The 23,070-nt window shown below is 38.8% G+C and overlaps 1 protein-coding gene and 1 pseudogene across 2 annotated transcripts in view; both read left to right on the top strand.

Annotated features, from left to right (window-relative positions):
- Positions 1-23,070, top strand: part of Csmd1 (CUB and Sushi multiple domains 1) — a 1,585,983-nt gene that overhangs the window by 771,422 nt on the left and 791,491 nt on the right. For both annotated transcript variants that reach the window (XM_060381443.1, XM_060381442.1), the window contains exons 4-5: positions 3,608-3,802; positions 20,103-20,310. In XM_060381443.1, coding sequence (XP_060237426.1) covers positions 3,608-3,802; positions 20,103-20,310 — 403 coding nt within the window. The remainder of the gene's footprint in view (positions 1-3,607; positions 3,803-20,102; positions 20,311-23,070) is intronic.
- On the top strand, positions 16,122-18,982 carry LOC110552209 (heterogeneous nuclear ribonucleoprotein H2-like; annotated as a pseudogene).

Here is a 23,070-nt window from a genome sequence, read left to right as displayed (position 1 = left end):
AGCTTTCCAGATCACCAACTCCTTTTAAAAACAATTTGTGTGTTTTCACCAAGCAATGACTATATATATACTTATCTTAGTTATTACAGACTGAGAACATGCACTCTGCGTTATGTCAGTCGTTGGATTTGTCATTTATCTGAGCTAATGTGCGCTAAGCAAGAGCCTGCTGAGGCCCTGTCTTTATTCTAAGCACTTCACTTCGCACAGAGAAGCCAGAAGTCCTTTTCCCTATGTCAATCAATTTGCACCCTCAGCTGTTTACAATCACTCTCATAATAGGGTCAGAAGGAACAGATATTTGGAGGCTATGATATCTGCTCCAATCTTCACAGCCATTCTGTGAAACAAACACTGATGAGTCATTTTCACTGAATAAACAGCTACTAAAAATTACAAAAGAGACCTGAGTCCGCTTTCATCTCCCATACTCCCTGTCCTCTGAAACTGAATCTTGCCTCACAAAAAAAAAAAATGATGCTTGACATGTGGTTTTTCAGTCCCACTGTAATCAAGTGTGAAGATGTTGAGGTGAAGGCAACCCCATAGACAAGAACACAGAGGGTCTCCTGAGTGGGAGAAGTACCAGTATCCCATTTCCTGCAGAACAACCAGACTTCACACGTGCCGATGATGTCCACCTGTCTCTTTCATTGCTCCCCAGTTCCATAGGCAGAAATGTTTAAACACATACCCGCCCACCCCCCCTCAAACTACACCCACATATTATATATATTTGTGTGTGTGTGTGTGTGTGTGTGAAAGCAAGAGAGACCCCTGAGGCTTGTGAAGTGTGTGTACATTCCCCGAATCTTGCCTATACCTACTTCATTGAAGCTGGGATACATCAATTTTTCTGTACAATGGGCAATGATAGTACCTATATCAAAGTAGGTTTGAAAAACTATTTTCAACAGTCGAACCTATGCAAATGTTGAACAGACTGCCCTCATTTCTAGAGTAGCTTTGATTTTACATAGGACAGCCATGCCAGTTGCAATTTTTCTTAGTGTGTCTGAAACATTAATATATTTGCATTAACAGCACTCGTCTGTGGGGAAACAATTTACCTGGACCTAGTCTATGAGTAAGTAAATGTGTGAGTTCTAGCAAGATTTACTATCAGGATCTAATTAAACAGTAATTATCATACCAGCAAACAACAAATTTTCTGCAAATAAGGCTTCAGTGAGCTTTCTCAACTTGTGTCTCTGTGTCTGACTTGTTTCATATTTTCTGAGTCCCTCAGTTTCATAGCACTGAGTGGGAATAAATGACAACATGGTATGAACCTTAAGGCCAAATAGTACATGTACCACATGTTTGTTTTATGCTTAAAGTCATTGTCATCTTCTTCATCTTCCCATTGTCATCCTGTATCCATACACATATCGCACCATACACATGGAGGTCGGAGGATTTCTCCAGGAGTATATTTCTACTTCCACCTCTGTGCATGTCCCAGGGGTTTAACTTAGCTCCTCAGGCTTATAAGACAATTACTTTGGCCTGCTGATCCTTTTTACCAGCCTCGTTCCTCATTTTCTTTTTATCCACTCATGTGTTAGAGCACCCCTGTGCTGCTCCTGAGTCTTGGCTGCTGTGAACAGTGCTGCAGTAGAGGAGAAAGTGGAGATGATTCTTGTCAGAATGATTTCTTCTCCGTCTTCCCCTTGTCCTCTATTTCCAGCAATGTCACTGCTGGATTCCCTGGCGATTCCACATTTAGTTCTGTGAGGAAACTCGTGGTATTTTCTACAATGGCTTCATTCATTCACATACACATACACATAGTGTATTAGAGCGCTCATCTCTATGCATCCTACCCAGAAGAAGTTATTTCTGTCTCCTCAAACAAGCTCCTTGCCTTAGAGAAGGTGGTTTTGATTTAGAGTTCTGCAATGGCTGAGGCCATACATTTTCATCAAATACTTCATGGCCATATAAAAAAGTAAAGAGGGAGTAACTTTAGAATATTGTTCCCATAAAGGACAGGAAAGTGGACAATTGACTTACAGAAATATTTTATTTAAACTTCTAAATGTTTTATAGACTTTTTAGTAATATTTTATTAAAACAATTGTTGAATACTGGTATATTTGTGAGTATTGTCCTCATTACTATGAAGGTAATTTTAATCACCTATGATGTCACATTTCTTCTCTAAATATTCCTGGCTAGCTTAATTTATGTTACTTAAGATCATGTCATAATAGATAGACTTATAAAAATCAATAAGAATCACCCTCCATACACATACACAGAGAGAGAGACAGACAGACAGACAGACAGACAGACAGAGGAATAAAATAAATGCAGAAAGCAAATAACTTATTCTTTGAAAATTGGTTTTTATTTTAAAATATTCTTAAAATAGTAATTCTCTTAAAATATTTGAATATCTCATAAGAACCACTGAATTACTGATGGGATGCTGGGTTTAGAGCAGAGATGTAGAGATATTTGTCTCCTATCCTCCAACTGAGTGATACCAGTTCCACTGAAAATCCTGTTCTTTGGCTAGGGCTCTTATCACACTGAGAGTCCTTCATGCAAACAGATTAGATAATAATCTTCCAAGGTGAAAAGAAGGCTCCAGAACAAACAGAATCAAGAACCCAACTTTGAAATGCAAATCATTATAATACTTGCATTAGCAGCACAAATGGAGAAAAGGCATCTGTGGATACCCAAGGAACAGACTCTCAAGGGCTGGGTTTTAAGAACAGCACTATTTCACTGGGTGGCACCAGTGAAAAATTTTATTTATTTTTTAGCTCGACTCTAATCTATAAAGCATGAATTGGATACCAATTAGTGATGTACATAAGACTGCTAAAGTCTGAAACAAATATGCATTGGGTACTGGTTAGTGATATGAATCAGGTGTGGTGCTGATGCTGAGAATAAACGTGTCCTGGATACTGTTTAGTGCTGTGTATCAGGTGTGTGGTACTGATGCTGAGGCTTGAGGATAAACATAGACTGGCTACTGTTTAGTGATATGTGTCAGGTGTGTCGTACTGATGCTGAGGTCTGCGGGTAAACATGTTTTGGATACTGTTTAGTGATATGTACCAGGTGTGTGGTACTGATGCTGATGTCTGGGCATGCATACGGATTAGGTATCAGTGATGTGTATCAGAACTGTTACTGCTGTTGCAATCTCAAGATAAGCATAGACTGGATATCAATTAATGATGTGCATAGGACATCTGAGCTAAAAACCACAAGGAAGTGCATAGATGCCCCAGCTCTGACATTATTTTCTCCGCACTGTGGCTCTTCCTGTATCATGTGAAATCTCATTATTACCTAAATAATCTAGATCTCATCCGGAAGACAGTGTATGAGCATAACTATAGATGTTGTTGTTTTTTTCCTTTAACCAAATGCATTTATTTACACCTCTCAAAAGTCATTATAAAAATGTGGCAGGACAGATGTTCTAAGCCTTATATACAAATCTGCTTATCATTTAAGCACAATGATCTAGTTTTCTATTGCAGAGATTTGCTGATTTTAGTAGTTCAAATGTAGTGCTTATTCTATGATATAAATGCATATTCATAGAACATTTCTTAACTTCCTTTTCTCCTCCCAACAGTTTTACCGAGTCACACTTGTGGAAACCCTGGGGAAATACTGAAAGGAGTCCTTCACGGAACGAGGTTCAACATAGGCGACAAGATCAGATACAGCTGTCTCTCTGGCTACATCTTGGAAGGTCATGCTATTCTGACTTGCATTGTCAGCCCTGGGAACGGTGCATCCTGGGACTTCCCAGCTCCTTTATGCAGAGGTAGGTTTACCTGCTGTGCACCTGACAAGGGAAGCCTGAGCCTAGTAAGTAGCTTTGGAGATGAAATTGGTACATTTATACTTAGTTAAAGGGGCAGCATCAGGCGGGGTATCCCTCCATCAACCCTGCTTTCAAAGGAAATAAGACACAGCACGGAAACAAAACTGTTAAGATCCTAGCTAGACCAGCAAGTGTATGGCCTGCTGTTAGAGCTTAAATATCCACAATTCTTTCTGTCCCCTTCACAGATTTGCACATTGCTTCATAGGTCACCTTTGATACAGCATCATGGTGGTTTATAAATTTATATTCCCCTTTCTTCTGCCTTTTTAGTCATCATGTTTTTTCCTCTGTAGTCTCACATTCCTAGTGATCCTCCTGCCTCAGTTTTCTAGGATTTCAGGCACACATTTTTAATGCTATGCTTTCTTATTTAATCCCATGTTTGTCTTTCTGCATTAAAAAATTAAAGGCAATTAGACAATTCAATCTTATCTTCTACAGACTCTTCCAAAACTATAGCATTTGGTGGGAGATAACCACAGTGGAACGAGCTATGGTTCTGTGAGTTTGTTCAGGGTTGGTGCCTTTTCTCAGACCCTGGAGTGTTCAGCCTCTGAGGCAGGATTGTTTTACTATTGCTGTATTTGAGGAAGCGTGTATCAAATCCTAGATTTGGGGTTCTTAAGAAAGCTTCATCTTGTTGGTTTAAAAATAAAGAACAGGCTAGTAGTTACTGAAGTTTTTAAGGAGATATCAGAAGGGCAGCTAAACAGTCCCATGATTTAAGCTCATACCCACCCACTGGTGTAAATGTTGACGCTCATTTATCAGATAATGCAAGAGAAATTTACTGGGTGTGGTGGCTCACTCTAGTGACCACAGCACTTGGAAGAAAGAGACAGAAGTATCAGGGGTTAAAACTCACCATGTGCTACATAGTCAGTGTGACATCAGGTTGTTTAACCCAATCTGACTTTTCATCCAAGCTGATCTGCCAACAACATTTATTGCCAACAATAAACAATCGATACATTTACATTATAATGTATCTTATTGACTGTATGGATATCTTGCTGTCAAATGTTGGCATTTCATGAGATTTCTGTGATACTAATGATTTTATGGTGTCCATTAGCTCTGCAGCTAGCTTAGATTGGCCATTTACTATGGCACAGGATTGCTTTCTCACTGAATCTCCAAAGTAGGTAGAAGTTTGGAGTCCAGATCTAGGATTCAGCACTTTTATAGGTCTTCCTTGTCCTGGAAAAATTCTGTTCTGACTGTTTCTCCCCCACATGCCCATCAGTGTTCCACAATTGCTCGCTTTCTCTGAGTGTTACTAAAGTTAGCCATATCTTGTTCTACGCTCGTCTTTCTGCCATTCATTATCTTCACCTCTGCTGTCACAGTGGCAGTGACCTCATGACCTCAGCCCTGAATCCCTTTCCCCCTGCTCTTATACAGCTCTCTTGAATAAATGACCCCTTTGAAAGACAGTGCCATTGGGGTGTTCAGAGTCCCCTCCCTCTTCTCCCTCCTTCCCAGTCTGGTTGAGGGCCAGGGCTTGCTCACTCTGGTGACCTGGAGGTTATTCCGTTGCTGACTCAGTCATTCCCTGCACCCTTTAGACCTCAAGCCCAACCATATTTTTTTTTCAAACTCTTTCTTCTACCTCCATTCCCACCCCTGATATATCATAATAATGGCTTCAATTAATAAAATGCAAAGCTCAATGAGTGGCCTATTGTATTGATTTTGTTCTACTTTATATTGTCAGTTAACATCTAAATTCTACTCCTCCAACAGTCTGTCACCTCCAAGAGCTACCATCAGCCTCACGAACCAGGAGTTCCAATAGGCTTGCCGGCTTTCTGCATGAGAATCTACGTAATTCATTGGAACTTTTATCTTTATGCATGTTTTTCTCATATTGTCCTCTACTGGATTTTTCTTACACTAAATGTCTTTACCAATTCTGCAACTATATATTCTACAAAGCCAACAGCCTTTCAATAATCTTTCTTGTTCTTTAATCAAGTTTTTATTAAGTCTTAACTTTGTCAAGGTAAATATGTTCTTTTACATTAGAGAGTAATACATTTATATTCATGCCTTTTCTAATTCATGGCATGGTACGAATTCAAAGTTCATAAAATGAAATAATTTGAGAGACATGTCACTTCTTATTGATTGAGATAATTCAATAATAAAGAAAACGTCAATGGTCTAATGCTGATGAATGTGTAGACATGGAATCTCCAGAAGCCGCATTAAAAGAAAAAATCAGGCTGACTGTTAAGTTCAATGAATGTATTTTCTGATTCCCAAAAGTTCTGGTTATTTAGTTCTGGAAATTGTTTGAGGCTCCTTCCTGGCAGTGCCATTACCAGAAGCACCATGGTATTGGTTCACGATGACTTATGGCCAGCATTATAAATGTCTACTCTTCCTTCCCACTCAATTATTTAACTGACACAGTAACACGTAAGAGTGTGAACCATACACTTTGGGATGCTCTTCACAGTAATACCTGAAGTCATGATTGAGTGGGGTCAACACAGGAGAAAGTGGGGACAACAGTTTGCAAACAGCAGCTTCTCATACTTGAGGGCAAGGCTCTCCCTAAGGAGCCAAACTTATCTCATTCCTCCAAGTTTTCATTACTTCAACTTTGATGACTGACAATCATCACCATCATCGGATTCAGCACCCCTGAATCCAATAGATTCAGACAGATAGACAATTTCCCTATGCATATAAAGCGCAGTATCTTTGGAGGCAAGAAATAAAGGTGGCTGTGAAGGACACAGCCTATACATCAAATGCTTTTCTAAACTTTTTAAACTTAGTTTCTCATATTTCACAAATTACTATGTCGTGCTAGGTGCTGTTATAACCAGCATCCTTTGAGCTCAAGGACCCTGTAAGGAAAAAGAACTTCAAATCTAAAGCATATTGGGAAATGTGAAGCAGCAAAGAGAGCCCTGAATATCTGGATAAGCCCAGGCTTACTGATAGGGGGAATAAAGTAGATAAATGAAACGGGTGGTTCTCATGTTTGTGAATATTAGGTTATTGTTCTTTCATCATAGCCTCATCCTGCATGTGTGATTACCAGAACAATAGAAGACCATGGTTGATTCCAAATCTTAGTTGTTGGGAATTGTGTTACAGAAAAATTGGGCACTCACTTATCTCTCTCAGCAATTTATTAAATACTCCTCAGATGTTTACCCTGTAGTAGGCTCTCTGGCAACATTGTTGCTATTGTAAGGGGCCAAAGGAGCCTCAATCCTTTCTATAGTTGATTTAATTTACTTCCTGACCAATCATTTATCATGTCCAAGAATTACCCTTTCTCTGCATTTTCACAACTAGTTATTTACAAGTTCATTTTATATTTATTTATTTACATAGTCTTTTTTGAAAATAGATATTCTAAATTAGGTGAAATCACAATCCTTGTAGTCAATATTTGTAGTTTTTAAATTGCTGACTAGTGGTATAGTCTCCTATGGGAAATGCCCATTGAAATCAAACAGCTTGATGGGGAGGAGGCCTAGGTGTTCTGTGCTCCTGGATGGAAGAGTGGCAGCAGAGGAAGGTGTTAGAATCATCCCAGGACTTGAGACATGGAAGTCAGGGGAATATAACCACCTGTGGCCCCTGGAAAGTCTTGAGTTTTGCTCTAATAATATAGACGTAGGAGAGGAGGGCATGTGACACACAGCATAAAGTGGGTAACAGGCTTGCCTTAATTACTTTTCTGTTGCTGTGATAAAAAAAAAACCATGACCAAAAGCAATACAAAAGAGTTTATTTGTGTTCACAGTTCCACAGTATAGTCCATCACCAAGGGAAGGCTGGGCAGAACTCAAAGCAAGTACCCAGAATCAAGAGTTGATGCAGAAACCTTGGAGAAGTGCTGCTATGGGCTTGTTCCTTGTGGCTTGCTCAGAATTCTTTAGTTATTATTATTATTATTCACATTAATACATAATATATAATCAAACAACCAACAGAGCCCATTCGTGGTGTTGCTATTATGTATGTGTTAAAGCCTACTTTGGGTTGGATAACCTTTTGGAGCACAGTAGAGACAAGAAAAGTTTCCTCTTTCAGCATTAAAAGCCTTTAGGTCTTCATGTAAAGTAGAGTCTTGCAGAATTTATGCTCCGTGTTTTGATGTCATCATGTAGGTCTTGTTGGGGAAGGCATATTTTTAGGATTTTCTGGCTACAGCTTCCCTGTGAGGTCTAGAAGACAATATTGGACAGCAGGCTGCCTAGACGATATAAGTAGGGGAGAGAGTGTACATGCCCTTGCAAATATTTCATTTTATAAGTTGACATTGAAATGGGGATTCCCTGGACTGGTATTAGGAATCACTGACCACTGCTGTACACATGGGGTGATCACATGGGGTGGCTGCATTACACCCTATTTTAATGACTCAGCTGTCTTTGCAGATCTGAGAGTTTTCAATTTTTTGTGACACGGCAAAGTTACGCTTCTAAATCAGGTTCTGTTTGATGTTTTTGAGCTGTGTGTATAAAATAGACTTTAGCTAGACATATACCCAGAAAGGGAAATTTTAAATTGAGAAAAAAGACTTTTTAGAAGTTCAAAATTCCCACAGGGGAAATAGAAATCTGTGCCCTTTGTTTCCACCCACATTCGTTTCCCACTCACAGAGACCAGTAGAGCTGGCAAACCTCTAATTAAAACCAGTGCATTCTGCCTGGATTAACTCAGACAAATTCAGACTTACTTTAGTTGGTCAACCTTTTCTTAAAATGAAAGATTTTTTTTATAAGATTTCACAGAGAATGTATTTTTTAAAAATTCATGTGTGAAATCTTGTGTGGGAACCATGCCCACACCTAGGATTTGCTGTCACATGTCCATGTGAGAATTTTAGGGTGATAGTTTCTGAAAACCTGAATTAAATTATTGACATTTGGGGCCCCTCACTCATTTTAAAAGAATATGTTGCATACTAAACTTCACAGCAAAATGTTATCCCAGCAGCTTCGATACTAACTTGATCTTTTTTGTTACAAAAAAGGAAGGGATGGGTTTTTAATAAGATTTATTTAATTATATCCCCATATTTTCTATTTTTCTAAATATAAATTTCTATAAAATAACAAATTATTATTAAAACTTTAAAATGTTGATGCTGTTTTTATTGTTTATCAACATTTGAGGGATGAATGAAACATGCCACGTATTAATATATATCTAAATACTGACAAGAATGATTTAGCTCTTTTTAATAATCACCCTTAATGTTTCCAATATCTCAATATCCAATATAAAGAAAATGTTTACTAAAACGTTGCCCATTTCCACAGAGTTGTTTTTTCTTGTAGGTCCAGACTGTGCTTGTAACACACATCAGCCAAGAGACACATCTCTACTTGAATTATTAATGTGAAGGACTTTAACTTTGGTTTGCCTCACAGACATCTCTCAGGGCTAGAGATGAGTTAGTGAGGATTATACACCACAGGACTCTGATAACTGAGATGCTTATTATGTCTTTCTATAGCAAAAAAAAAAAAGATATTTTGGCTAAGAAAAATCTGATAGCTACTTCCTTTTTCAGTTGGCTTACATACAGGTTTTATTTATTATTCTATGGAAAACAATTATGTTAGCTATATCAAAATGAGACAGTTTTCAAATAATATTGTATTTTCTCAAGTCAAATTGCCTTATGTAAGCAGATCGTTTAAAAAGTCCATGAGCATCATCCCCATTTTAGTAACTATAAATAAGTCAAACATCTCCTAAGTAATAGTGATTCTTGACTCAAAGTTGCTATACCATTTTGATAGGGTCTTATGTCTCCTAATTACTTGTACAAATGAGCCATGTAAAGGCAACTATTTTCAGGACCTTTTGCTTCCTACAAGCAAAGTGAAGCCAATGATAACAAATATGTCCATGGTTCCAGACGCTGGTGGTGCTAAGACTAATAACCTAGAGTTAAGACTCAACTTCACCCATGCTTTTCTAGAATTTAATATGCTTTTCTTTATTTGGTGAATTAAAAACAATTATACGTGTGGCCTGGGAGCTGTGTGGAGTTTACTTCTGTTGAGGCAAATCAAGAACTGTGATTTCACTAAGAACTGTACCTTCCTAGGACTCAAGCAGCAGAGGCTTGGAGCTGTCCCTGGTCCTGAAGTGTTAGTAGCTGGCCATGGAGTTGGGATTTAGCACAAGGCAGCATGTAAGCCACATGCTGCAGAGCAGAATGGCTGTCAAGGCCTGATAGAATTTTTTTTCCTCAACATATGATTATTCCTGGGAACTGAAAAGAACCCGAGAAATGCGGATCATGACATATTCCATGAAAATTAGCTGTGAGTTGTTACTAATCCTCTCATGCTTCATTTAATGGAAGTGTAATATTGTAGCATTCTGATTTACACACATAGATTGAAAAGAGAGAAACATGAGTTATTGCTTTGTCACATGTACTTTGCTCATGAATTTAAGTTAAAGTGAACTGTCCATTGTAATTAGAACAGAATCCCAAGAATATCATTCTCCAAATTTTCACTTATCTTGAGGGTTTTTAAAATAAATATAATTAAACAAATCCTTGGCTAAACTTTTATATTTGAACCTCCAAACACTCATATCACTGGAAGAATGGTATGCCTAATGTTTTCCGAACCTCTAACATCTTTATTTATGTACTGCAATGTTATAAACTATTGTCTCCATGTTTCAGAAAGCCAATGTCTTACACTGTGCTCCGTGTAAAGCATTTAGTGTTTTTGTCAGTGGGAGACATGCATGAGGACTGTAGGTGCGTCTGGGCCCCTGAGCTCAGCCTCAGCAGAGGGGTATATGGTGGGCACGGTGCCCCATAGTCTCGCCCTCACAGCTTCCAGACCACCACTGCTTACTGAGGGCTTTCCCAGAAGGATCCAGTGAGGTTTGTTCTGCAGATTTCTAGTTTAGATGGAGAAAACAAGATATTCAAAGACAAAAACAAATTTCAACAATACCTACACACAAATCCAGAGTTATAAAAGATACTAGAAGGAAAAATACACCCCAAGAAAAATAACTACTTTCAAGAAAACACAGGAAATAAATAACCTCACTATAGCAAAACCAAAAGTAGCCAAACACACAAAAACACTACCCATAGCCAACATCAATATCAAAGTATCTAAGAGCCACTGGTCATTAATCTTCCTCAACATCAATGGACTCAATTCTCCAATAAAAAGACACAGACTAACAGAATGGATACGTAAACAAGACCCAACAATCTGTTGCATACAAGAAACACACCTAAATCACAATGATAGACATTACCTGAGAGTAAAGGGCTGGAAGACAGTTTTCCACGCAAATGGACCCAAGAAGCAAGCAGAAGTAGCCATTCTAATATAAAATAAAATAGATTTTCAACCAAAATTAATCAAAAAAGATAGAGAAGGACATTTCATACTCACAAGGAAAAAATCCACCAGGAAGATATCACAATCCTGAACATCTATGCCTCAAATGCAAGGGGACCCACATTTGTAAAAGAAACTTTAATAACACTTAAACCACACATAGACCCCCACGCATTAATAGTGGGAGACTTTAACACCCCTCTCAACAAAAGACATGTCAACAAAACAGAAACTAAACAAAGAAACAATAACTTTGATAGAGGTCATGAATCAAATGGACCTCATAGGAGGTCCCATACAGAACCTTTCACCCAAACACAAAAGAATTTACCTTCTTCTCAGCACCTCATGGAACCTTCTCCAAAATAGACCATATAGTTGGTCACAAAGCAAGACTTAACAGATACAAGAAGATTGAAATAATCCCTTGTATCCTATCTGATCACCATGGAATAAAGCTGGACCTCAATGACAAAAATAGCAAAAAGCCTACACACACATGGAAACTGAACAATTTGCTACTAAATGACAGCTGGGTCAGAAAAGAAATAAAGAAAGAAATTAAAGACTTCCTAGAATTCAATGAAAATGGAGGCACAATATACCCAAACTTATGGGACACAATGCAAGCAGTGCTAAGAGGAAAGTTCATAGCTCTAAGTGCCTTCAAGAAGAAATTTGAAACATCATATTCAAGCAACTTAATGGATCACCTAAAAGCCCTAGAGAAAAAAGAAGCAGACACACCAAAGAGGAGTAGATGGCTGTAAATAATAAAAACTCAGGGCTGAAATCAATAAATTAGAAACAAAGAAAACAATTCAAAGAATCATTGAAACCAAAAGCTAGTTCTTTGAGAAAATCGACAAGATAGACAAACCCTTAGCCAAACTAACTAAAAGGCAGAGAGAAAGTATCCAAATCAACAAAATCAGAAATGAAAAGGGGGACATAACCACAGACACTGAGAAATCCAAAGAATAATTAGGTGTTACTTCCAAAGTCTATATGCCTCAAAATTTGAAAATCTAAATGAAATGGACAATTTTCTTGACCGATTCTACATGCCAAAGCTGAATCAAGACCAGGTAAACCAATTAAATAGTCCTATATCCCCTAAGGAAAAAGAAGCCATCATCAAAAGCTTATGATGCATAAAAAGCCCAGGGCCAGATGGTTTCAGTGCAGAATTCTATCAGACCTTCAAAGAAGAGCTAACACCAATACTCTTCAAACTATTCCACAAAATAGAAATAGAAGGAACACTACCAAACTCATTCTATGAAGCCACAGTCACCTTGGTACCTAAACCTCACAAAGACCCAACAAAGAAAGAGAATTTCAGGCCAATCTCCCCCCCTGAACATTGATGCAAAAATATTCAACAAAATACTTGCAAACTGAATCCAAGAACACATCAAAGATATCAATCACTACAACCAAGTAGGCTTCATCCCAGGCATGCAGGGGTGGTTCAATATATGGAAATCCATCAATGTGATCCACCATATAAACAAACTGAAGGAGAAAAACCACATGATCATCTCCTTAGATGCTGAAAAGGCATTTGACAAAATTCAACATCCATTCATGTTTAAAGTCTTAGAGAAATCAGGGATACAAGGCACATACCTGAACATAGTAAAGGCAATATACAGCAAGTCCATAGCCAACATCAAACTCAGTGGAGAGAAACTTAAATCATTCCCACTGAAATCAGGGACAAGGCAAGGCTGTCCACTCTACATATCTCTTCAACTTTGTTCTTGAAGTCTTTGCTAGAGCAACAAGACAATTGAAGGAGAACAAGGGGATACAAACTGGAAAGAAAGAAGTCAAAGTATCACTCTTTGTAGATGATATGATAGTATACCTGAATGACCCCAAAAATTCTAACAGAGAACTCCTACAGCTGAGTAACACCTTCATCAAAGTGGCTGGATACAAAATTAACTCAAAAAAAAAAAAATCAGTAGCCCTCCTGTATACAAAAGACAAAAGGGCCAAGAAAGAAATTAGGGAAACAACACCCTTCATAATAGCCACAAAGGACATAAAGTACCTTGGTGTGAACCTAAACTAGCAAGTCAAAGACTTGTATGAAAAAAATTTCCAGTCTCTGAAGAAAGAATTAGAAGAAGATATCAGAAGATGGAAAGATCTCCCATGTTCATGGCTTGGCAGAGTTAATATAGTGAAAATGGCCATCTTACAAAAAGCAATCTACAGATTCAATGCAATTCCCATCAAATTACCAACAAAATTCTTTACAGACCTTGAAAAAAAATTCTCACCTTTATATGAAACAACAAGAAACCCAGAATTGCTAAAACAATTCTCTACAGTAAAAGATCTTCAGGAGGTATCTCCATCCCTGATCTCAAGCTGTACTATAGAGCAACAATACTAAAAACTTCATGGTACTGGCATAGAAACAGACTGGTGGATCAATGGAATCAAATAGAAGACACTGACATAAATCCACACACTTATGGACACCTTATTTTTGACAAATATGCCAAAATCATTCAGTGAAAAAAAAGACAGCATCTTCAACAAATGGTGCTGGTCTAACTGTATGTCTACATGTAGAAAATGCAAATAGATCCATACTTATCACTCTGCACAAAACTAAAGTCCAAGTGGATCAAAGACCTCAACATAAAACCAGACACACTAAACCACTTAGAAGAAAAAGTGGGGAAGAGCCTTAAACTCCTTGGCACAGGAGATAACTTCCTGAACAGAACACCAACAGCACAGGCTCTAAGAACAACAATCAATAAATGGGACCTCATGAAACTGAAAAGCTTCTGTAAAGCAAAGGACACTGTCATCAGAACAGCCTACAGATTGGGAAAGGATTTTCACCAACCCTATATCTGACAGAAGACTAATATCCAGTATCTATAAAGAACTAAATAACTTAAACAGCAAAAAAGCAAGTAATCCAATTAAAAAATGGGGAACAGAGCTAAACAGAGAATTCTCAATAGAGGAATATCGAATGGCAAAGAAACACTTAAAGAAATGCTCAACCTCATTAGCCATCAAGGAAATGCAAATCAAAACGACCATCAGATTTCACCTTACACCTGTCAGAATGGCCAGAATCAAAAACTCAAGAGACAACACATGGTGGAGAGGTTGTAGAGAAAGGGGAACCCTCCTCCACTGCTGGTGGGAATGTAAACTTGTATAACCATTCTGGAAATCAATCTGGCACTTTCTCAGACAACGAGGAATAGTGCTTCCTCAAAATCCAGCTATACCACTCCTAGGCATATACCCAAAAGGTTCTCAAGTACACAATAAGGACATTTGCTCAACCATATTTGTAGCAGCCTTATTTGTAATAGGCAGATGCTGGAAACAGCCCAGATGCCCTCAATGGAGGAATAGATGCACAAATTTTGGTATATCTATACAATGGAATATTACTTAGCAATAAAAAACAAAGAAATCATGAAATTTGCAGGTAAATGGTGGGATCTGGAAAAGATCATCCTGAGCGAGCTGTCCCAGAAGCAGAAAGATATACACAGTATATACTCACTCATATAGACATATAATATAGGATAAACCTACTAAAATCTATACACCTAAAGAAACTAATCAATAGGGAGGACTCTTGTTAAAATGCTCAATTCCCATCCAGAAAGGCAAAGAGGATGGACATCAGAAGAAGGAGAAAAGAGGGAACAAATCAGGAGCCTGACACAGAGGACCTCTGAAAGGCTCTGTCCTGCAGACTGTCAATGCAGATGCTGACACTTATGGGCAACCTTTGGGCAGAGTGCAGGGAATCTTATGAAAGAAGTGGGAAACAGTAAGACCTGGAGAGGACAGGAACTCCACAAGGAGAGCAACAGAACCAAAAAATCTGAGCAGAGGGGTCTTTCCTGAGACTGATATTCCAACCAAGGACTATGCATGGAGATAAGCTAAGACCCCTGTACAGATGTAGCCCATGGCAGTTCAGTATCCAAGTGGGTTCTACTGTAATAGGAACAGGGACTGTCTCTGACATGAACTGATTGGCCTGCTCTTTAATTTCCTCCCCCTGAGGGGGAAGCAGCATTACCAGGCCACGGAAGAAGACAATGCAGCCACTCCTGATGAGATCTAATTGACTAGGATCAGAAGGAAGGAAAAGAACACCTCCCCTACCAGTGGACTTGGGGAGGGGCATGCATGCAGAGGGTGGAGGAAGGGAGGTATTGGGATGGGAGGAGGGAGGGAATCACAGGGGGCATACAAAGTGAATAAAGTGTAATTAATAAAAAATTAAAATAAACAAAACAACAACAACAAAAGAATTATTCACTGCATGTGAGTCTCAAAGGCTGGATTTAAATATACATATTTCAGCCATTCAACTATTATATTATGTTGGATGCTAGATTCACCGGTCAACATTTTTTGTGAATTTAATTTAACAAAACTGGTATTGCAGCTGGTTTTGCATTGAAACAATTAAATTTGGGAGCATGCTAAGAAACTACATAGAAGAATAAATTCTAAATATTAAGTAAAGTTATGTTGTTTGTTAATGCTCATTTATGTGTATGATGTATCCATGCATAAACCTGACAATTTTATAGTAATATTTAGAAGAAGTGTCCACATACTGAAAAGTTGCATACACAGTAAATAGTAAGTATAGACATGATTAATTGCAGAATTAGTTCTGGTCATCATCTATTGTCTCGCTATAGCTGTTTGAGGGAAGGAGAAAAACTTCCCACTCTCCTTGGAGTGTCACAGAAAACATTAAAAAAAAAATATTTTTATTGACCAGATTCCTGGAAGAAACTCTAGCAGGGTTAAAGGCCACGTTGAAATTGCATTGAGCCAAGCTTGCCACCAAGAGCCCACCAGTCACCATGACGCTGAACACAGAGGGCAGAGAGAGGTTCACAGTGAAGGTCAGGGGCCTTCCCTGGTCCTGCTCGGCTGAGGAAGTAATCTTCTTTGATCACAAAATCCAAAATGACACATCAGGTGTTCATTCTATCTACACCGGAGAAGGCAGACCAAGTGGTGAAGCATCTGCTGAACTTGAATCTGAAGATAAAGTAAAATTGGCTTTAAAGACAGTTGAAGAAACCATGGGACACAGATGTGTTGAAGTATTCAAGTCCGACAGTGTTGAAATGGATTGGATGTTGAAGCATACAGCACCAAATATTTCTGATACTACCAATGATGGCTTTGTATATCCTAGAGGACTCCCATTTAGCTGTAGCAAGGAAGAAATTGTTCAGTTATTTTCAGGGTTGGAAATTATGCCAAATTGGGAGACACTGCCAGCGGACTTTCAGGGGTGCAGCACAGGGGAGGCTTCTGTGCAGTTTGGTCCACAAGAGAGAGGCAAAAAGGCCTTAAAGAAACATAAGGAGAGAATAGGGAACAGGTACACTGAAATCTTCCAGAGTAGCAGAGCTGAGGTCTGAACCACTGTGATGCCCCTCGAAAGCTCGTGACTCTGCAACCCCAGGCCAGGGGCCATAAGAGGGTATAATAACATTGGCAAGGAGCTGGGCTTGAAGGAAGAGGCAGGGTCCCTGTGGTGGAGGCTATGATGACTGTAGAGGTTATAATGACGGGTATGGTTTGGGGTCTGATAGATTTGGAAGCGACCTAAGCTACTGCTTCTCAGGAATGTCTCATCATAGACGTGGAGATGGCGGCTCTATTTTCCACCACAGGGCACTTCATACACAGGAGGGGGTTACCATACAGAACCACTGACAATGATATGTACAGTTTTTCCTCTTATTTTATTTAATTTTCTTTATTAATTCCATTTACATCTCAGTCATAGGCCCCCTCCCTTCTCTCCTCCCAGTCCCATCCTCCCTCTAGCTTCCTGTTTCCCCTATTCCTTAGAATAGGGGACCCTCCCTACTCAGACATCTCAGCTCACTTATTCACATGAGGACTGTGTCTTCCTCCCCTGTGGCCCCCTGTGGCCTTGCAGGGAAGCCCCATCAGGGGGAAGTGATCACAAAGGAGGCAACATAGTCCATGTCAGAGATATCCCCCATTGCCCTAACTAGTGGGATCACATAAAGCCTAAATTGTCCATAGGGATAAGCCCATACTACTTAGCATTGTAGTATGTCTATTTTGTAGTATATGACTAAAATCTGCTTATAAATTAGTATATCACGTGTGTCTTTCTGGGTCTGTGTTGTTTCACTCAGGATGATCTTTTCTAGATAGATAGATTTACATGCAAATTTCATGATTTCCTTGATTTTAATGGCTGAGTAGTATTCCATTGTGTAAATTTACCACAATTTTTGTATCCATTCCTCAACCGAGGAACGTCTGGGTCCAGATTCTGGTTATTATGAATAAAGCTGCTATGAACATGGTTGAGCAAATGTCCTTGTTGTATAGTGGAGCGTCTTTTGGGTGTATGCTCAGGAGGGGTATAGCTGGGTCTTGGGGTATGGCTATTTCCAGTTTTCTGAGAAGTGCCAGATTGTTTTCCAAATTAGAAAGGTTGTACAAGTTTGCACTCCCACCAGCAATGGAAGAATGTTACCCCTTTATCCACATCCTCTCCAGCATGTGTTGTCACTTGAGTTTTTTATCTTAGCCATTTTGACAGGTTAAGATGGAATCTCAAAGTAATTTTGATTTGCATTTCCCTTATGAGGACGTTGAGCATTTCTTTAAGTGCTTTTCAGCCATTACAGATTCCTCTGTTTAGGATTCTCTGTTTACTTCTGTGTATGGTTTATCAATGGAATTCAACTGAAAACCCAGAAATAACCCACACATCTATGCACACCTGATTTTTTACAGAGGTGACAAAACCATACAATGGGAAAAAACAAAAGCAAAAACAACAACAACAAAAAAAAAAAACCAGCATCTTCAACAAATGGTCCTGGCCCAACTGGATGTCCACATATACAAAAATAAAAATAGATCCATATTTATCACCCTACACAAAACTCAAGTCTTAGTGGATCAAAGACCTTAAAATAAAACCAGATATACTAAATCTGCTAGATGAGAAAGTGGGTAAGAGTCTTGAACTCATTGGCACAGGAGACAACTTCCTGAACACAACACCAACAGCTCAGGGTCTAAGATCTACAATTAATAAATGGGATCTCATGAAACTGAAAAGCTGTAAAGCAAAGGACACTATCAATAGAACTAAACAGCAGTCTACAGATTGGGAGAATATCTTCACCAATCCTACATCCAACAAAGGGATAATATCCAGAATATACAAAGAATTCAAGAAGCTAAACATCTACAAATCAAATAATCCATTTAAAAATGGGATACAGAGCTTTTTGCACCTCTTAATCCCACGAGAGTACACATTGAAGTAGGTCCCAATGGCAGAGGTACAGGCAAGGCAGATGCTGAGTTTGCTGCTCATGAAGAGGCTGTGGCAGCTATTGCAAAAGATAAAGCAAATATGAAGCACAGGTGTGTGGAGCTCTTCTTGAATTCTACTGCGGGGACAAGTGGAGGAGCTTATGATCATAGTTATGTAGAATTCTTTCTGAATTCTATGGCAGAGGCAAGCAGTAGTGCCTACGGTAGCCAGATGATGGGAGGTATGGGTTTATCCAACCAGTCTAGTTATGGAGAAGATGCCAGCCAGCAGCTAGGTAGTGGTTATAGAAGAGTTTATGGTGGTCAGAGCAGTCTGAGCAGATATCAACAAGTTCTTCAGGAACACTCAAGGGACTATCAGTCAAACCTTGCTTAGGGAGAGGGATTGCCAAATGGCTTCTATAGCAATAAAAGTTGTATTTATAAGAACTGGATAGAGAAGGAAGTCTGTCCAGCATATCCAGTATGATCAGTAAATTGGAAACACAATGGCTTCTGATCACTATTTTTCAGTTCTTTGTTCTTTCTCATTATTTTTTTGAGAAAGAACAAACTTTAAAACTAACAGATTTGCATTATAAGCTGTGATTCGTGATTACTGTAAAGTTAAAGTTAAGATTGTGTTCAAACTTTAAGCTCAGCAATTTTGAATACTGAAAATATTCATCTAGGATGTAATAACAAGTTCAGTATTGACCATCATTGTTAAATCCACTTTCAGCTCTCCTCAAGTTAGTTATGCTGTAGCAGTGTACTTAAGCAATGGGCATATTTCCTGTTAAAGCAGTTTTTCTTACGTTAAATACTGCTCTTATACCACAAGACATTGAAAACTTAAGATGCATGTTGAGAAACAGCCTTTTCAGTTAAAATCAAATACAGGAGATGTGTCTATGATTCAAAGTGACAATTTTGGCACGTTTGTTAATTCTAGCTTTTTTGTTAATATTTTGTAAGGCAAGGCGTGTGAATGTTCACTTTTTTTTTTTTTTTAGATCTGGGACAATTTTGAGATGTGATACCAATACTTTAGGAGTTTGGTCATGTCATTTGTATGGAATTCTGAGGGTTTTATTTAAATCTTACCTTGAATTGCTATTTCCACTTAGATGTATTATATTAAGTGAAACTTGTTAAATAAATCTGCCTTTTAAAAACTGGAAAAAAATAGTAAGTATAAAGATCTGTCTTGTATCTCCCTATGAAGAGCTTAATTACACTTAAGTGTAGGTATAGGTATTTTTAAGTTATGCTTAGGTACATTTATTTATGCATTAAATTGGCTTTCCTTTTCTCACTCTGACATTGGGTTGATAATGTAATTTAACCATTGTATAAAATGAAGCTGAATTAATTACCTAGAATTGATCTTTTTAGATTATCTTCATTCTGAATTCAGAAACAGTTTGTTGCTGGTCAGTAGGGGTATTTGTGAACACACTCATTTGTGACAGGGTTCTGGGAATTGAATTGCTTTTTCATTTCTGCCCCTGCAGCTGAGGGAGCCTGCGGGGGAACCCTAAGAGGAACCAGTGGTTCTATATCCAGTCCTCACTTTCCCTCGGAGTATGAAAACAATGCCGACTGCACGTGGACCATCCTGGCTGAGCCTGGGGACACCATTGCCCTTGTTTTTACTGACTTCCAGCTGGAGGAAGGATATGACTTTTTAGAGATCAGCGGGACAGAAGCGCCATCCATATGGTGAGTTTGGGGAAGTCATATGACCTCTCAGACATCTTTGCCTCTTTCCAGGAGAAAGAGTATCTGCCACGTGCTGTCAGTGGATAGTTATTGGCCAACTTGAGTGTGGTATTTTCTTCTTTGGTCCTTTGTTGTAACCATTGCCAGTGTCTGCGGTGTCTCCGTACTGGCATTTGAAGCTAGAGGAGGCATGTATACAGTAATTTAAATGTCCTTTTCTTCTCTCATGTTACACTCAAATCTACCCATGAAGATCTTAGGGGGACCTGGTGGCCTTGGTTTTCATCTAGAGTTAACTCTCTTTGAGTAAATGTTTTTTGCCTCTGAGGTTCATTTTCTCTCTTCTTGGAAAACAGTGATGAACTTGGCAGAGGGACCATGATGCATTCTTGCCCCTCTGTGAAGAGGTGCACACAAGTACAGAACTGCTGGTGAGGATAGATCTCAAACAGCCAGTGTGGACTCTAGCCTGGTGTGTGACTGAGACTGACCAGTTGGAGGTCAGTTATTGGGTGTGTGCCAGAGAGAAGATGGGGGATCACGATTTGATCAGTTATAATTGGCTTAGGTGCTGGGGTGCCCAAAGCAGAGCCGCCTTCACTGTGTTCATGAATACAGCGTGAATGAAAATGGAGAATTGAAAGGATGGATGTAAGAGAGCTTGATTCCTGCTTCATTATCTTTAAGCTATTGTTTTTAGTTGGAGTTTCTTTTGCTTTAATTATTTAAATAATTTTGGCACTTTAAAGTTGCTTCATTTGTCTAGCTTGGGGCTTGAACCATGAGATAATTTGAGAATATACAATTACAGGAATGATCAGCCATGTGTGTTCAGGTAGAAGAGTGAGTTGAGGAAGTGTTAAAATATTTCTGTGGCTTTCAGTTGTGTCTTCAATTCAGAGGTGAAAAAAAAAAGGCAATGCTAAATGTGAAACCTGCTATAACAAGATTCTCTTTTATACCAGTCCTTAACATAGAATTGAATTTTATTTTGTTTTCTAAAACTAGAAACTCCATGTTCACACAAATGGGTAAGTACTTTCCTTCCAAGTACTCTCTCATGTTAAATATTACTTCAATTAGAGAAGTAAAGATTAAAATAGAACTTCATTAGAACACAGCTGCATACCTCTGGGCATACACCCAAAGGACTAAGCATCTCACAAGAGTCATCTGTACATCCATGTTTATTGTGACTCTGAAGGACAAAGGAAATGTAATCAATCTAAATGTCCATCAACAGATATTGAATGAATAAATAATGAATAATGAAAATGTGGTATATAAACATGGTGGAGTTTTATTCAGCAGTTAGGAAATCAAAATTTGCAGAAAATGGATGGGCCTAGAAAAAAAATACGTTAATCAAAGTGACCCAGGACACTTTGCAGGACAACTGTGCAGGCAAAATATACTCATAAAACAATAAGATGAATACAAATACGTGTGTGTGTCCACACATGTGCATGTGTCTGTGTGAGTGTGTGTGAGTGTGTGTGTGTATAAATGCAGAGGTCAGAAGACTACAAAGCGGGTCAAGAGAGGACTAGAAGGCTTTTAAAAATGATATTGGAAAGGCATTCAAAAATGTGACCAAAGTAGAAAGGAGACTATGGAGGGAGGCATGGAAGCATTCAATGGCACAGCTGGGGCAAGAATGATGAGGGGATCACTCCAGACTAAGTACAATGATGACTTTGTACTTCATTGTGTGCTGATTTAAAAAGACTACACACCCATTTTCCTGAGCTGTACAATTTGATTTACTGTGAATAGGAAGGACCTTGATATCAGCTGTTTTTCCTCAACCTCTGGAATGTGCTAGAATCCTTACATATCACTTGTTACTGAGAATCAGCGCTAAGTACCCAAACCCCGACTGAAAACCCAATGCTGGCCAAATTCCACCCTAATTCCCATCACCAGTGACTCCTGGATCTTGCACAAGGCCCTAGGAAGTTATTATAGTTAGATGCCTTTTAAGTTCACAAGACAAAGTCATTAATTATGTGCCTAAGTTCTGCCAATCATTACTGTAGAAACAGGTTATCAAAATGCTTCTAACTTTTTAACTATATAATTTGTTAATGGAAAACTACTTTATAGTTACATAAAGTGCTTGAAAATGGAAAATATATGGTAAACGAATCACAGAAATGACTTGGTCAACTTTAAATTTGTGAGAACCTGGGCATGTTGGGTGTTGACTGATGGCCTTGCTGTAAAGTGTCAGCATGGGAAAAAGATTGGAAAAAGGGGATGAACTTAGTGTTTATACACTGTAGTGCTCTTTTTTGCCAAACAAAGTTGATATAAGAAAGGCACAGAGGGCCTAGCTCCAAACCATATAATGGGTGGCTTGGTCTTTATATGTGGCTTCTGGCAAGTGGAGAGGGAGGGGATGTGTCTAATATGGACTCTTTTGCCTGCTTTTGAATCACTTCCCCCTGGCAGGGCTGCCTTGCCTGGCCTCAGGGGATGAAGATATGCTCAGTCTTGATGTGATATGGTGTGCTGGGGAGCGTTGATATGGGGGAAAGGGGACTTCCTTTTTTCTGGGAGTAAAGGCAGAGGGGAAGGGGGAAAAGGAGGTAGGAAAGGGACTGGGAGAAAAGGAGGGAGAGGGCACCCTTGAGAAGTAAAGTAAATAAATTAAAGTAATAATAAAATAAAAATAGTATTTTTAAAAAAGAAAAGAAAGGCAGAGAGTGTGGGAGTTCAGGTGACAACATAAATGACTAAAATAAAAAGTAAAGCCAA

This window comes from Meriones unguiculatus, chromosome 4 (assembly GCF_030254825.1).
Source record: "Meriones unguiculatus strain TT.TT164.6M chromosome 4, Bangor_MerUng_6.1, whole genome shotgun sequence".
Lineage (NCBI taxonomy): Eukaryota > Metazoa > Chordata > Mammalia > Rodentia > Muridae > Meriones > Meriones unguiculatus.
Note: the sequence above shows the minus strand (reverse complement) of the source record. Positions and strands in the feature narration are given on the sequence as shown.